This window comes from Microcaecilia unicolor, chromosome 3 (genome assembly GCF_901765095.1).
Source record: "Microcaecilia unicolor chromosome 3, aMicUni1.1, whole genome shotgun sequence".
In the NCBI taxonomy this organism is placed as follows: domain Eukaryota; kingdom Metazoa; phylum Chordata; class Amphibia; order Gymnophiona; family Siphonopidae; genus Microcaecilia; species Microcaecilia unicolor.
Window position 1 is genome coordinate 205,809,401 of NC_044033.1, and position 17,799 is coordinate 205,827,199.

Genomic DNA, 17,799 nt, shown 5'->3' on the forward strand with positions numbered 1-17,799 from the left:
TACATGTAACATATAAAAGGTTTATTGTTACCAAATGGTACAACACACAGGGCAGAGCAGCAGGAAGAAACGTACAGCTGACAATGTAATTCTGATTCAAAATTTTAAAAGTTCAGTAATTAGCTAAAGACGTCCTTTATCCTGCAGAAATAAATCACAAGAATCTCTTCTCTTTATGAAGGTGCATCCTATAAGCAGAAGCCAGAATACCTCAGTGTTACACTCAGGGTAGACCCTCGCAACCTCCCAATGTCCCCATTCCCTAAGCCCTCCCGTCCCCAGGATCTTTACCCATTGCCCTATAATCCCCGTGTTCTTGTTAGAACCCGAATGAAACCAGGGTCTTTGCTTTCTGCCAAAACCGAATCTGCACTTGAAATTAGCCACTCAGATTTGTCAGAAAGAGCCCACCCGACCATAAAAGGCCCATCCCCCTACCGGCGGTGGCCCCACTCACTCTCCGCCACCCCCATCCTGTCCAACCACCACCCATAGGCCATCCCCTGGCCTACGTTACGTCCAACGGCCTGTTTGTGGGTAGGAATGAACCCTACTCATTCCTGCCCTGTGCCGTTGCTCCATCAAAATGGCTGGCAAGAATTGTAAAATGGCTGCCGGGCCCTCCCACGGCAATCTTGTGAGGCTGCCATGGGAAGTCTCAGCAGCCATTTCAATGGAGCAGCGGCAAGAGGCAGGAACGAGTGGGGTCTATTCCTGCCTCCTGAAGAGTCCACTAGACCATCAGGGCTTAAGGTAGGCCAGGGGAGGGGGCTGTAATTTCAGTTTCAGCCAATAATGCACCGACATTTTCAGCTGAAATCCGAGTCCAACACTGAAATTTGGTCGGCCTCTAGTTCTTGTCCCCATCCCCTGAGCTCTTCAGTCCTAGAGGTGAGAGGCTCTGTGTGCTGAGCTCTCCAGTACTCTGAAGTGACAAACTGGCCCCGTCCTGACCTGTTCTGTATATCAGGTGTGAATCACTGTTGCATCACTATTTGATTGTGGATAAATGCCTCACACAGGAATAATTACAGATTAATGACTGTAAGTAGCATTATTATCACTGTAAGAGATTTCGGGTGCCCTTTAAGGTGAGAAAAATGTGATACTGCTCCTACGGTGATCAGAGTATCTTTCATAGAACCTTAAATATAATGGGGAAGAGGGAGGAAATGATCTAGTTTGGGGGACGTTAATACATGAGCCAGAATACTCCTAACAGATTCAGAGTTACTGAACACGCTCTCAAAAATAATAGACAAAAGATCTGAGATCCCTAAGCAGTACAGAACAGATAATGCAACAGCCACAGCCGGGGCTGAACCCCCTCCCCGGGGTCAGAGAAGAGGCTCAGCTGTAGGTGTGAGGAGCATTGATAGAAATACTGATTCCACTAAATCCCGGCTGCTAATGCAGGAGGCGCTTTTCTGATCCTTAGGCTGTGGAAGGCTTTAGATAGAAGTTTGCTTTTCTGTCACAGATGACGTTTTGGAGGTCTCGGAGATCAGCTTAACTCAGGAGACCTGAGGAGAACAAGCATCGGAGAGCTGTAAACAGTGGTTATTATTCTAGAGAGGAAACAAGAACTGTAAATGAGAGGTGAGGGTGTTATTTCTCAGACTTCTCTTTTCTGCCGCCCCAGTTGCGTAGCTACAGGGGGGGGGCCACGGCGGCTTGTCCCCCCCAAATTGGCTCCAGGGCCCCCGGTTTGGCTGGTGGAGGTCTCCAACCCCACCAGCTAAGGCGTTTGTCCAGCGCTGGTCTTACATTGCCTGGCACCCTGTCCTGTTTTCAGCGCCGTGCACAGCGCTGAAAACAGGACAGGGCGCCAGGCAATGTGAGACCAGAACGGGACAAATGCTTTAACTGGCGGGGGTTGGGGCCCTGCCAACCAAGGTACCTTCCAGCGGCGGCAGCGGGGGAGGCAGAAGCAGCGGCAGGAGGGTGGCAGTGGGGCCAAAATGTGCCCCCCACCTTGGGCTATGCCCCCCCTCCTGTCGAGGTCTGGCTATGCCCCTGCTGCCCTCACATCAGTAAGACCTGAATTTGTATATGCTGACCCCTCCCTCCACCCCATCCCACAGCAGACCAGCTCTGTCTATCTGTGTGTCCGTGTCTTTTCCTTACGGTCTGTGTTACTGTATCACCTTCTCATGTAGTGAAATATGTGTTAGGAAAACTGCTTTATAAATAAGTGATATTCTGAACAGAGCCTCCCTATTCACCCCCCACCCTCCTGGTGTTTTCTGCCCAATTGTATGATGAGCAAGGAATCCCCAAGATATTTTCTGAGCATGGGCTCCCTCCCAGGTGAATTCTATGTAGGAAACCACTCTGGGTATGTATTGCAAAGCACCCCAGCAGATATATTAAATACAAGGTATCCTGCTCCCTTGGGTGCACTCTAGACAGAAATTCTCCTGGCTGTACATGGTCCCACTAAATATATGTTGAGTAGGTCACTGTTCCTCTGACTGCACAGATACTATCACAAAGAGAACCATCAGGCACAGTCACTCTCATGCAACATATCCAACAAGAAACTTTCAGGTACAGTCATTTTCAGTCTCTGTCCAGAGATTATTTACCTTCATTTGGAGGAATCCTCAGTTGAGTTGTACCTGAAAAAAAAAAAGAAGAAGAAAACCAAAGTAGAGTTACTCACTTTGACAAACAGCAGTATTTTCAGAAGGACAGTAAGATCAGGAATTTGAGCAGGACCAGGATGTGCCTCAGCCAATCAGCAAACTCTCTAAGTCACCACCCATAACACACACAGTGGTGACATCATGAAGTTCTAACCAACAGCAGCAAGATTTTAACACAGACGGACAACCTAAGGGAATACGATACTGTCTGACCTTATCCACAGTTTTTACAAAGGATTCGGATGTGTATGGGGGTAATGCTATAAATCGGAAACCACAATGGGCCGTGCATAGCATGAATTCGATAACGACATCTGGGATCCAAGATTCCTTTATAGAATTGAAGCATAAGTCAGCATTGGCATGTGAACATTTAGACGCATCCCCTTGTCGCATCGATAGCAGGCGTAAGTGGGCGCAACTAAGCACACCAAGGTCCGCTTGTATTCGATAGAATTCTATAAGTTGCGCATGTTACTTGGAGCCCATCCACACTGCGCTCATGTGCAGCCCCCCCCTCAAATTTATACACTAACCCTGTAATTCTATATAAGGTGTGTGGACGTTTATGCGTAGATTTGTGCGCATGCCAAAATCTACGTACGTGACTCAATTGTTTAATGAGTCATTTAGGTATGATAATTACAATCAATCACCTTACTTTCTAATTCTTCCTACTTTCTTACTCATCTATATGTTACAACTTTGCCTTACCCTTCACTGCCAATTATAATGTTCTAGTACATATTGTGTTGTCATTGCAAGTAGTATACCATCTAACTCTCTAAAAGGAGTTTGCAAATGTTATAATTAGTTAGTTTGTGAGTGTCCCTTTAATTGTGGAAAAACCTCCACTTTAAATATATTACAAAACAATTGAAACCTCAAACCTCCAAACAGGAAAAATACAAAAGTATTTACTATATCCTTGTTATATCAGGAGTAGGTTAATATCATTGGTTCCCTAAGAAGGAAAAAGAGAAAAAAAACCCAGACGCAAAAAACTCATATTTAGTGAGAAAAAGCGAATGAGATGAAAAACTCTCTCACCTTCTTTTTGTAACTAATAAAGGGACACTCACAAACTAACTAATTATAAAGTTTGCAAACTCCTTTTAGAGAGCTAGATTATTTCAACAGAGTTTGTTTTTCTCCTGCTAAATATTAAAGTAGTATACCATGCCATACTTTGTACTGTTCGAATATTTTTACTGCTCTAATTGCCTACTGCTCATGTTTGATCTATTCTTACTGTACACTGCCTTCAGTGAATTCCTTGAAAAAGGTGGTAAATAAATCCTAATAAATAAATACAAATAAAGAAGATGTCCCCTAGAGGTCAGATGTTGGCCCTTGACTTGGTCTGGTTCTCTGGGTTCCTTCCTGTTGGTCCCAGATTCACTTCTTAGGGGCAGGAGGGTTTGTAGCACAAAAATATAACACACAAAGGTGGATTGGCAAAAGATATTTTATCTAGAAATAGGCTTAGGGAAGAAAGATAATCCAGCACTGCTTAGCACACCTGAGTCAATAAATGTGCTGAGTAGTGGGCTGTGTGGAATGGATGCAGGTGGGAGGTGTGTGGATGTGTGTCTGAAGCAGTGGCGTAGCTATGTGGGGCCACAGGGGCATGGGCCCCCCAAATTTCCTCTGGGCCCCTGGTTTTGCTGGCAGGGGTCCCCAACCCCCGCTAGCTGAAGCCTTCATCCAGTGCCGGTCTCCGGCGCCGCTGCATTGCCTGTCCTGCTCTCTCTTCCCCTCACATCCTGCACGCTCCTTTTAGTGAAATTGAGCATGCTCAGTTTCACTAAAAGGAGTGTGCCGGACATGAGGGGAAGAGAGAGCAGGGCAGGAAACGCGGCAGCTCTGGTCAAGGCTTCAGCTGGCGAGGGTTGCGGACCCCTGCCAGACAAGGTATTTGCAGCGGCAGTGGGTGGGGACCAGCAGGGCAGTGAGGCGGCCTATGATATTATTTGGTCTGCTTTGATCCTATGTATCCTGATTCACCAAGAAAGTGTGAATTCCTGTGAACTAGTACAGTTTATGGAGACAGTGGCTTTTTCTGGTGTTTTATTGCTCGGAAGCACAGATGTAGAAACATCCAGAGGCAGCAGACATCCTATATTGACATCCCCAGGGATCAGACTTGGGGGGTGGGGTGTCGAAGAATGTCAGAGCGGCTCTCCCAGAGGGCCTTAGGCTGACACAGAGTAGGCCCCAAAGCCTCAGTTAGGTTAACTCTTAGGGCCTTGCACAGCATAAGGTAATACTGACAATAATTAGCTGATAACGACCAATTATCAAACCTAATTGGCCGTAATTAGAATACGAACATGCTTTGCTAGGCGTATTCTGTAAAGCATCGTGCGTAAATTCTCACACATGAGTAGTGTAGGTGTGCCACGCCTATCAATCACATCTCAGCACGCGGTTACAGGCCAGTGAGTGTAGATTTAGGCAAAGGTATTTACACCAAATTTTCATAGGAAGTAAATGGACGCACCTAAATCTAAGCACAGACACACAGCCCAGGAATATTCTATACACACATCTGAACTTAGGCGTCTTATAAAATACGCCTAGGTGTCTCTATCAGACATGCCTAGATTCTAGGCACCATATACAGAATGGGCCCTTAAATGACTTAGGAGCAGACATTATAGAATACAGCTAGCATTAACACATCTATGACATAATTTTAGGGGCCAGTTTAGAGAATTTCTTTTTACATGTTTCTGGAGGGCTCACAGGAGTAGTGACAGGAGTCTGCCTTCAGCACCTCACTCCGTATGGATGTGAGTTTGGTTATGTTTAGTAGTGAAGGTGACAGTAATAGGAGAGGTGACATTATCCAGTTCTGCTCATTTTACCTTTTTTATTCTTCAGGTAAATGATGAGTCCCACTATGAAGAACACAACCCCCAACACGAACCCCACGATTCCCGTCAGCAGTTTGCTCCTCGCAGACTCCGAGGTCTCAGGCTCTGTAAAAAACACAACACAAAGCCTAAGTGTTCACAGGCTGATTGACAGGGAGAGCAGAAGCCCAAACTCAGCTACAGGAGTTACACAGATTGAATAATGGGGAGCAAAAAACATTTGCCAATCCCCTGGAATTAGAGACTCTTAGGTGATATGTACAACAGACACTGTCTCCTCACACTCATGTGTCCCTAGAAATTTTGGAACTGTGGAATAGTGATTTATTTAAATAAAGAGCATTTTATTCACACAAATTAGCCATCTGAAAATTCTGCACCCTCATTGCCCTTGGGGGGGCAGTTTTGAAACTCCCCATAGTAGTGCACCATCTTTGGGGTCTTTTCACACATGATTTCTGCACCAAAAGAGAACATGAAGAGTTTTACTTTTAAAATGCCTGGGTTGAGAGTACATGCAGGTCACTTGCACCTGCTTTGGGCAGGAAGAATTTTGCCTGAATCGTGAGAAGGTCCCCAGAAAAATATGGTAGTTAGGATGAACTGAACTGGGCTGGGCCATTTTGTAGATGGCAGCCCAGAGAAGCGTAAGTGAGTGGGTATTGCTCCTGCTTCCATCTTACAGCTATGGGGGTGGAGACAACGCTAGACCACCAAGGATAACTTCTGATTTGGGGTGTATCTGGGGCCACCGTAGAGGCTGGGGAGGCAAGCAGGAGTTTTTTTTTTTTAGTTATGTGGGAGTCAGAACTATGCTCAAGGGGAGGCATTTTGGAGGGAGTCTGTCTGGAGTACAGTGTCGCTTTCTCTTCTCGCTACCAACCCTTCTAATGCTAGCCCGGATCTGGCGTTATGCTTCCAGTGCTAAATGCGCCAGTCAGCGTTTTTTTAAAGGAATTGCTGCGGTCTGTGCTAGTGGTTTTAGCGCATGTGCTGAAACCATTAGAGCATTTGGTGCACAATAATGTCAGAACTGACCTGGTGGTAACCCCCTTTCAGGTCCGGAATTAGCTTTGAGCCTTGGCCCTACATAGTGTAAACAATGGATTTGCATTACCTGCTCCACTCCACTCAGGATTTTACAGAACTCAATCATATCCCTCCTCAACCATCTCTTCTCCAAGCTGACCAACCCTAACCTCTATAACCTTTGCTCATAGGAGAGTCATTCTATCCCCTTATTCATTTTGATCTCCCTTCTCTGAATCATTTCTAATTCCTCTGTATCTGATTGAAGATGTGGAGACCAGAACTGCACACGGTATTCAAGACGAGGTGGCACCAGAGGCGTCATGATATTCTCTGGTTTCTTCTCCACTGGAACCACAAGCTGAGAGTGAAACATGAGGGTCTGGGTTCAATCTGCTCAGACCTTAGAGCCTACTACTACTACTATAAATAATTTCTATAGCGCTACCAGCCGTACGCAGCGCTTCACAATTAAACATGAAGAAAGACAGTCCCTGTTCAAAGAGCTTACAATCTAAAAGTTCCCATTCCCCCTCTGTGTGACAAAGGACTAAGAGCTCTTCACCCTGCTGAGGACGGGGGATGGGAGGCTACACTCCTAATAGAAGGACACTGGGGGGGGCACACTCTGAATAGAAGGAAACGGGGGGACTACACTCCTAATAGGACACTGGGGGGGCCACACATAATAGAACACTGGGGGGGCTACACTCTGAATAGAAGGAAACGGGGGGGCTACAGTCCTAATAGGACACTGGGGAGGGGTTACACTCTGAATAGAAGGAAATGGGGGGGGCTACACTCCTAATAAAACACTGGGGGGCTACATTCCTAATAGAAGGACACTGGGGGGGCTACACTCTGAATAGAAGGAAATGGGGGGCTACACTCCTAGTAGGACACTGGGGGGGCTACACTCCTAATAGAAGGACACTGGGGGGCTACACTGAATAGAAGGAAACAGGGGGCTACACTCCTAATAGGACACTGGGGGGGCTACACTCTGAATAGAAGGAAACGGGGGGGGGACTACACTCCTAATAGAACAGTGGGAAGGGGGGATCATTTTAAAATGGTTTTTCCTTGCACAAAATCTGTTGTCTGCACATAAAAGGTTTCTTATGAAATTATCCCCCTCATGAAAATGCGCCTGGTGACAAGAAGGTTTCTCACTTTTACAGGACTCTGGCGTGTTCAGTGCCATAGCTTGTGCAGAGTGTGGGTGGAGTCAGGAAGTGCACACAAAGGTTATAAAACACTCACTGATGCATATTCTTCAGCTTTATACACTTACACCAACCCCTGAGCAGGTGTGAATGGACCCTGGCTGCATTGTAACCATCGTTTCAGCAGATTTTTTTAGGCCTTTAAGTGTATTTATAAATCAGCCTTAAAATATGCATCTACTTGTCCTTGCAGCCTAGGGAATTTGCTATAAAAGTATTACTCAGATAAACAGCTGGGGAAGGGGGTGATCTTACCCCAGTTCACTCTGAGGGGCTGCTGCAGGCTGCTGTGCTCCACCTCACACGTGTAGGTGTCTCCGTGCTCCAGGACAGTCTCCAGTATCGCATCCACCCGATAGGTCCAGTCTCCATTCTGTAAGAGCTGTGCATAGACCACCCTGCTCTCTTCCACCCCATTCCTCAGCCACTTCACCTGAATCTCAGAGGGGAAGAATCCGCTGACCATACAAACCAGCAGGTTCTGGTGTTCCAAACTGGGAGACCTCGTAGGGGTGATTTTCACTTTGGGGAGGACTGTAAAATAGACACACAGCCTGATTATTATTCTCTGGGGAGGGGCAGATATGGTCTGTGAGATTTGGGACTCTACGTAAATTCATCAGAGCTGATGGGAGAGGGAAGAGGCACCACTGAGACCCCAGGAAGCATTAAATGATGGGAGGATCCTGGCTCTATGCCTGGGGTGGGGAAGGAGTCACTTAATGGTGACATCCAGAGGCTGGAATAAAGATCAATGATTACAGGACTCCCCAAGACAGAGGAATGTCTCTGCAGTGACCAGGCAAGATAAAGGGGAGGGGGGGGGTGAAGGCTGATGGTGCCTTATCTGAACACTGTCTGGCATTCAGCTGGAGGCTGTAATTGGGGGGGGGGGGGTTCAAAAGTAATAACTGAAGGGGAATTATCTGCCTGCAATGGGGAGAGGAGCCTGTTGAATGTGGCCAGAGGTCAGAGGGACAGAAAATGACAGGGGTGCAGGCCAGGGACAGAAGGACACAGGGTGACAGATGGAGCATGTCACAGGGACTGGTAGATGGATAATAGCGTATGGGGAGGGGGGCCTTTGATCCCATGTCTTTGGGGCATCTTTTTCTTTAAACCTCTGAGCTGGGGTCTGTACTGGTTCCCCCAGTTCTGTTCAGGGAAGAGAAGGGGAAGGAGTGAGTTTTGAGCAGAAGAGAAACCGGTCACTTGACTGCTAATCCTTGCTCTTGCCGTTGCCCTATTTGTCCCCTTATTCCTGGTGGGGAGGGGGCCATTCTGTTCTCACCTCTTTTGTGTGCTGTTAGCACTGGGGGGGGGTCCTGTCTGTTTTCTCTCGAGTTTCTCAAGGGTCTCTGGTTTCTTCTCTCCCGGGTTTTATATCCCCGTTTGGCGGGAAGTGGTGAGGAGGGGTTGTGCTCGTTTTTCTTTTCTTTTGGAGGGGGGGGGGGGGGGGTCTGTGCTCTGACCTGGCTCTGCATAATGTGGGGGGGGGGGGGGGGGGGGGGGGGGGGTTGTTCTGTCTCGTCTCTCTGCTGTGGTGTCTCTGTTCTCACCTCTCCTCTGCTCGGTGAAGGGTTTATCTACCCCGTAGTTGTGTCTGCAGGATGTCTCCACTTCAGCCCGTTTCTGCTCCATAAACGCTGTGTTATTGTTCCAATAATCCGCCTGCACCACTCCCAGCTTCGTCCTGCCCACGAAGCGCCCGATGTCACTGTCGAAGTACAAGTTCAGCTCCCGGTTAATGAAGTGCCGTTCCAGGAGCCGCATCCCCTGCCCGCCGGCTCCGAAGTGACACTCAGCCTTCCACTGATACAGGAAGACCGCTGAGAGAGAGAGAGAGAGAGAGAACTTGTCATCCTGAAAGTTAAAGAGAATCCAACCCCCAGAGAGAGACAGACTGTGATCCTTCCATTTGGGTTTACATTATCCTTATTGCAGCTCAGTTCTCAGGTTTTCAGATCTTAAAACCTATCTTTTGGGGAGATTTGTAAATGCTTCTTAAATGTTAATATTGATCAGATACTGTACTTTCTAGAAATGCCCAGAAATGTGTCTCTAATGCGGTAAATGCGGATAGAAATGTCAATTGTATTGTATTGTAGACTGTCACACTCCTTGACAGCCAGAGAGAGATAGAAAAAGAGACCGTCTCACCTCCGACCCTGAGAGACGTTTAAGAAACCATCCATCACATGCAGAGAGAGAGAGAGAGAGAGAGAGAGAGAGAGAGAGAGAGAGAGAGAGAGAGAGAGCGAGATTGAAAAGCCCTTAAAAAAAAGTGGGAGCATGAAAGAGAGAGAGAGAGAGAGACAGTAATATTCTGACAGTCAGAGAAAAAGACCATCTCACCCCCAGGGACAGAAAGACAGTCCATCAGAGAAAATGAAAAGCCCTAAAAATGAAGAACTATGAGACAGATAGAGACAGAGAGAGAGAGAGAGAGAGAGAGAGAGAGAGAGAGAGAGAGAGAGAGAGAGAGACTGCCTGCCACACTTCAGTAGATAAATGAACCATCAAAGCCTCAGACAAAATGATAGAGAACAAAGAGACACCATCACAAACTGACAGCACGAATGAGAGAGAGACTGTCCGACCATGTGACACCCAGACACTCACACCATGAACAACAGTCACTGCCAGGGAGACAGGCAGAGAGTGTGATACCCCACCCCAAAAAAAGAATATATATATATAGAGAGAGAGAGAGAGAAAGAGAGAGAGAGAGAGAGAGAGAGAGAGAGAGAGAGAGAGAGAGAGAGAGAGAGGCAAAATGATGGATAATGACACGGTTCCTCTCTCAGCCCTCTCTCCTGCTCTTCTCTTCATTTCTTCACAGTTTCTCATATTGGTTTATTTTTCATTTGTTTCTATTACCTTGTTTTACTGTATCTGGTTTATTTATCTTTTACTTTAAACTGTTTATCAGAGAAACAAAGAAATACTCAGAGGGTGAGACAGTGGCAGAGACCGTCACATCCTAAGAGAGACATGAGGAATTGGAGGAGAGAGAGTTTTACTAGAGGGAGGTCTTGTCAGATGGATCTGATTAATTTCTTTGCCTGGTCCAGGTACCAGAGAGTTGGACTGAGGGAGAGGCTAGATGTGGTTTATTTAGATTTTAGCAAAGCCTTTGACACAGTTCCACATAGATGACTTATAAATAAACTGACTGATCCCTGTAGGCGCCTTAAAGTGACTGACTGAGGGGCCGATGCTCAAAACCACAGATAGACCCACAACGCAACAGTAATGCAAGAAACTAGTTCAGTGATGCTTGAAGCGAATTATATATACATCTGAGTGATGCCAGTTAAATTGCACTATTAAACATGAAGTGGAGGGAGGAACATGCCTGACACATGTGCAGAAAGGTTTTGTAGTAAGCGCGGATGTTGTGCACTGGTGCAGAGAAAAACCGAAGTGTCAGCCCACATTAGCATTTTTTCTTCAAGACCTAAATATGAGCCTTCCAAATATTACTAGCACTTGGGAGATTTTCTGAGGTTTATATTTAAGCATAGAAGAACTGGAGCTGATGTGTATTTCACTCGGACACACGCACATATGGTGTGCACCTGGGGCGGACCGCCCCTCCCGCCCCCCCCCCTTGGTACGCCACTGCCGGCCTGTAGTTTCCAGCTACTTCCCTATCACCACTTTTGTGAAGAGGGACCACATCCGCCGTTCTCCAATCCCACGGAACCTCTCCTGTTTCCAGTGATTTATTAAACAAATCCTTAAGAGGACCCGCCAGAACCACTCTGAGCTCCTTTAATATCCTGGGGTGGATCCCGTCCGGTCCCACGGCTTTGTCCACCTTTAGCTTTTCAAGTTGTTTATACACACTCTCTTCCGTGAACGGTGCTATATCTACTCCATTTTCATTTGCACTTTTGCCAGTCCATCGCGGTCCTTCTCCAGGATTTTCTTCTGTGAATACAGAACAAAAGTATCTATTTAGCAAATTTGCTTTTTCTTCATCGTTATCTACATAGCGGTTCGCAGCGTCTTTCAGTCTCACAATTCCTTTATTTGTTTTCCTCCTTTCACTAATATACCTGAAGAAATTTTTGTCACCCCTCCTTACATTTCTAGCCATTTTTTTCTTCCGCTTGCGCTTTCACCAGACATATCTCTCTCTTGGCTTCTTTCAGTTTCCTCCGGTATTCCTCTCTGTGTTCAGCTTCTTGAGTTTTGGTGTATTTCAGGAACGCCAACTCTTTAGCCTTTATTTTCTCGGCCACTTGCTTGGAGAACCATATCGGTTTCCTTTTTCTCTTGCTTTTATTTACTCTCCTTACATAAATGTTTGTGGCTCTATTTATAGCTTCTTTCAGCCTGGACCACTGTCCTTCCACTTCTTGTTCGTTCTCCCAGCCCATCAGCTCCTTCCTCAGGTATTCCCCCATTTTACTAAAATCAGCACACCTGAAATCTAAGACTTTGAGTTTTGAGTGGCCGCCCTCCACTTCAGCTGTCATATTGAACCAAACCGTTTGATGGTCACTGCTGCCCAGGTGGGAACCCACTCGGACATTTGATACACTATCCCCATTTGTGAGTACCAGATCCAGCGTCGCTCCCTCCCTCGTGGGTTCCATCACCATGTGTCTGAGCAGAGCACTTTGTAAAGCATCCACTATCTCTCTACTTCTTTCCGATTTTGCAGACGGAACCTTCCAATCTACATCCAGCAGATTGAAATCTCCCATCAACAGAACCTCTGTTTTCTTTCCTAATTTTTGAATATCTGCGATCAGATCTTTATCTAGTTCCTCTAATTGTGTCAGAGGTCTGTAGACAACACCCAGGTGGACAGAGGTTCTATCCTCTCTTTTTAAGGTGATCCATATCGCTTCTTCCTTTCCCCAGGTCCCTGTCATTTCAGTCGCTGTGATTTCATTCCTCACATACAGAGCTACTCCTCCACCTTTACAACCCTCTCTATCCTTCCTAAATAGATTATAGCCTGGTATGTTTGCATCCCCTTCATGGGAACCATTGAGCCACGTCCCCGTGATTGCAACAACATCCAAGTCTGCCTCCAACATCAGGGCCTGAAGGTCATGAACTTTATTGCTTAGACTGCGAGCATTTGTGGTCATCGCTTTCCATCTACATTTCCTGGTATGCGTTTCAACATTAGTGATTTGGGGGTTTCTTTTCTCTTTGGGTACCTTAATATCTTTTTGTTCCACTTTTATTGTTTTTTCTTTGGCTTCCGTTCTGTTTTCAAGAACATCACAGTGCTGAAATGGAGTAAAAGAATTTTGTAGGGGCAACACTTGTGAGGTCGGATGCTTTCTTGTCACATAACGAAGTTTGCCTGAGCCTACCGTGATCCATCTATTCTTAGGTGGTTTTATCCTTTGTGGTAGTGGTGATAATTTGGTATGATTCTGTGCAGTATGATATTGTGCGGTCCTAGATGCTGCTTTATGTGCATCTAGTTCCTGTTTTACTTTACTGAGCTCGTGTTTTAATCTAGTGAGCTGCAGACAGATAGGACAAGCCTTAAGTTTCCAGATAATTGGTCTTGAAACCAGGGGCGTAGCTACGGGTGGGCCTGGGTGGGCCCAGGCCCACCCAATCTCGGTCTAGGCCCACCCAGTTTCTCTGATCCACCAATTGGCGCCGATCTTCTAGGTGCCAGTTAAGCACAGCTTTTTAGTTCAGCTCCACAAGCCTGGAGCGTTAAGGCCTACCTTGTTTTCTTGTAGTGCTCGGGTCCGGATCACAAGTCGGTAGTGGAGTTACTCGCTGCTAATGCCACTGCTGCCATAGTGGTTTGTCTGCACTCTGCAGCTACTCTCACCGGTACCTGCTGCTTTGCCCCTCCCCCGCGGCGTGAATGCGACTCGTCGGGCCCGGTCTCTTCCAACTGTGCCTGTGTACCACTGCCAGCACTGAGCTCCTCCTAGGACCCGTCCCAAATCTGGGTCGGATCCTAGGAGGAGCTCCGTACTGGCAGCGGAACACAAGCACAGTTGAAAGAGACCGGGCCCGACGAGTCGCATTCACGCCGCGGGGGGGACAGGGCAGCAGGCACCGGCGAGAGTAGCACAATGCTGTGTCACTTGGGACTGCCCAATCTTCAATGGTTCCTCAGCTCACACCCTCAATGGATTATTGAGGATCCCAGCTGCAGGGGCTAACGGTGCAGATGGCCTCTCCGTCGGAGCAAGGGAGAAAAGTCAAGATGGCACAAGCTGAATCTTCCGCAATCGTAAAGTTGGACTTGCTTAGTCTTTTTGCCTTACTGCGCTGTTTTTTGCTTACCTGATGCCTCGCAAGCAGAAGGGGAAGTGGAATTTTCTCTGAGCAAATTTCTGCTGTGCGACAAATGGCTGAAGCACAGCCAGTTCCTGAGCTTCAACTGCTGCCCTTGGAGAAACCAGCGACGGTGACGTTGGATTCTCTTTGGGGTGCAATGGAATCCTTGCACAAGGTATGCCTGAGTTTTGTTAAGACTTCCAATGCTAATATGATAAAAATGGATTGTTTACAATGAGAATTAGCATCCCATGTGGCAAGCTTAAAACAAGTGGAACATTCAGTGACTCAAATAAAAGAACAAGAAAATAAATTACTCCAGAATGCTGATCTGGTACACAGAAAAATCGAAAACTTAGAGAATGGGGCAAGAAGTTTAAATCTGAGAATTTTGAATTTTCCTTTTTTCAAATTCACCCCTTTGAGAGACTCATTTAATAAGTTTCTTAAAGAAGTTTTTAAGAACTCTGAGGATAATCTCCCTCCAAAACAAAAAATATATATGTTGCCTAATCCTGGTTTAAAATCAAAGGAGCCAGTTCAAGAGACTTTAGATGTTTCTGCTCTGTTGGAACAGTCACAAGAAGATATTGTATATAGATCTACTTTACTGGTGTCTTTTGTTTTCCTTATGGATAAAGAGGCCTTACGTAGGCAATACTTAAGACAAATTTCCTCTGTTACATATATGAGTGAGAATATCCAGATTTTTCCGGATGTTTCCAGAATCACGCAAGAAAGGAGGAAGACATTTCTTCTTTTACGATAAGAGACAGTACAATTGGGGGCTAAATTTCAGTTAAGATTTCCATGTAAATGTGTTATCTTTTTCGAAAACAAGACATACCATTTTTTTGATCCAGTACAACTTAGATCCTTTTTAAATGCGAGAGTTATAAAATCCCCTCAGGTATCTAACATCGGACTTTGATAAATGAAAGATGTAACATCTTCAATGCCTATTTTTTCTAAATATATGTTTCTTTGTGAGATATCCTTATCCTCTATATAAGGTTTATGTATATTCAGTCTCCCACATTAGAGGACTAAGTAATAAGGAAATTATTTTCTTTTTATGGATCAAGTCACATCAAATTCAACCACGTCCAAGACATGGATACCTGAATGTGGAGTCCCACAGGGATCACCTCTCTCTCCAACTATATTCAACCTAATGATGATCCCTTTAGCAAAACTCTTATCAAACCATAACCTCAACCCGTACATATACGCCGATGATGTGACAATATACATCCCATTCAAACAAGACATCAAAGAAATCTCCAGCGAAATCAATAAAAGTCTACACATCATGAATACATGGGCAGATGCATTCCGCCTGAAACTGAACGCAGAAAAAACCCAATGCCTGATACTCACCTCCCAATACAACACAACAGAATTCAACGTGATAAACACACCAAACCTAAAACTTCCAATATCAGAAACGCTAAAAATCCTTGGGGTGACTATCGACCGCCACCTAACACTCGAAACTCACGCAAACAACATAACCAAAAAGATGTTCTTCAGCATGTGGAAATTGAAAAGAATTAGACCATTTTTCCCAAGATTCGTCTTCCACAGCCTAGTGCAATCCCTCGTCCTTAGCCACTTGGATTACTGCAACTCATTATACACTGGCTGCAAAGAGCAAATACTAAGGAAACTTCAAACAGCCCAGAACACAGCAGCCAGGCTCATCTTCGGAAAACCTAAATATGAAAGGGCAAAACCACTACGAGAGAAACTACACTGGCTTCCACTCAAGGACCGCGTTACTTTTAAAACTTGCACACTAGTCCATAAGATCATTTACGGTGAAGCCCCAGCGTACATGTCTGATTTAATAAACCTACCACCCAGAAACGCCAAAAGATCATCCCGAACTCACCTCAACCTTCATTACCCAACCTGCAGGGGCTTGAAATACAAGACGATACACGCGTCAACCTTTTCCTACAAGAGCACGAAGTCTTGGAATACATTACCACGCAACCTAAGAATGATCAACGAACAAACCTCCTTCCGTAAACTACTGAAGACACACCTGTTCGAACAAACTTATGGAAAGAGCCAAAACACATAGAGACCACTCACTGTCCACAATGCAATACACATCCACATCCGATCCATCACCCCTTTATCCAGTCAACCATACATTCGTCCACGGAACTATGTACACTATATGTCTAGGCACCTAATAATGCCCTTTTTTCCCATTGTCTCTTTTAATGTTTCTATGTTGTTGTCCCACTGTTACACTACCAATGATATTCGAATGCCTCGCACAACTCTGCTCAATGTAATCCATAACTTATTTGTAACAAATGTATTTCTATTATTCAAGTCTTATTGTAAGCCACACTGAGCCCGCAAATAGGTGGGAAAATGTGGGATACAAATGTAATAAATAAATAAATAAATATGTATATTTCTTTGAAATGTCTTATATTTTTTGACAAAGTTTAGCTTTGGGTATATAAACTGGAAAAGATATAAATAAAGAATTAAAAAAAAAAAGAAAAATACCAAGAGCCTCTGAAACATCAACACTAAACAAGATAAAAAGTATAACTTTCAATCTGACATCACAGTGTCTTTCCCCTTCCTGAAGTTACAGACTCCAGTACATCCATCCAGTCCTGCCACAAGGGGGCAGTGCAGGTGGAACATGTGTGTCTGGGTGCAGGGAGCTTTAAGTGTGTTTGTGGGGAGCTGGGGGGTGGGGAGTGGTATTCAAGTTTGCAAAATCAGAACTAATAAAGCTGTTCAAGCACAAAACATCTAAAAGAATGCAAAAACCTAAGCGAAAAAGCAAGAAAATTCTCTAACCAGAGCAGAAAAAGTCCCCACAAGAACATGTAAGGGGCACCTGATTTTATAAAATCTGAGAGAGTATAGAACAATATGAAAATGGAAAGAGATAGGAAAAAAAGTTGTATAAAATCAAGAAAGTCACAGATAACTCCTTCTGGGACAGTGGAAGAGGTGGAAACCCCATTCTACATTGTTAGACAGAGAAACAGCCAGACAGACATGGATCCCTTTAACGATTCAAGTTATTTCCTCTCTTACAAAGCATACAAATGGAACTGGCTGCAGTACCTCCAGTGGCCACAATGTGTCAGTATTACCATATTTATGGAACATAAGAACTAATGTGAAATAGGTTCATGTCTGTCTGTCTGTCTATGAGTAAAATTACTTTCTGAACACACGAGGGAAAGTAACCAAATTATACATGCAGGAAGAAAATGGGAATCTTTCATGTAAGTTCAAAAACAGGAAAAAAAAGATCAGGTTACTGTTTTCAGAGAACAGTAACTCCCGATAAATCACCCTCTTTAGCAGAATATTCACAACTGGTGCAACTCAAATTCTTCACTCCCAGAGCCAGAAAAGGCAGACCAAGAAAGACATACTCCCCCCCCCCCCCCCAACACACCCTCCACAATTGGACACCTTCCCTCCCTACACACATCCCTCCAACATCACCCCCACACACACACACACACACACACACAATACACACACTAACACACTCTCCTCAATCAGATCTGTCACATAATCACATGCAAAACTCCAACATATCCCACCTCATACATAGCCACTATCCAAACTCATAACTCTAGACCCACAAACCCCAACTCACAAATCCCACACACAAAACAGACCCCCCCCCCCAGACAGACACACTCTCCATGCACACCAGTCCGTCTCCCTATAGGCAAAACA

General features: G+C 45.3%; 1 protein-coding gene across 1 annotated transcript in view; it reads right to left on the reverse strand.

Moving 5' to 3' along the window:
* Positions 1-17,799, reverse strand: part of LOC115466161 (H-2 class II histocompatibility antigen, E-S beta chain-like) — an 18,307-nt gene continuing 508 nt past the window's right edge. Inside the window, exons 2-6 of the mRNA XM_030197246.1 lie at positions 9,342-9,611; positions 8,038-8,316; positions 5,519-5,632; positions 2,589-2,621; positions 1-1,523 (exon numbers count right to left, since the gene is read on the reverse strand). Of these exons, the coding sequence (XP_030053106.1) occupies positions 1,510-1,523; positions 2,589-2,621; positions 5,519-5,632; positions 8,038-8,316; positions 9,342-9,611 (710 nt within the window). The 3' untranslated portion in view covers positions 1-1,509. The remainder of the gene's footprint in view (positions 1,524-2,588; positions 2,622-5,518; positions 5,633-8,037; positions 8,317-9,341; positions 9,612-17,799) is intronic.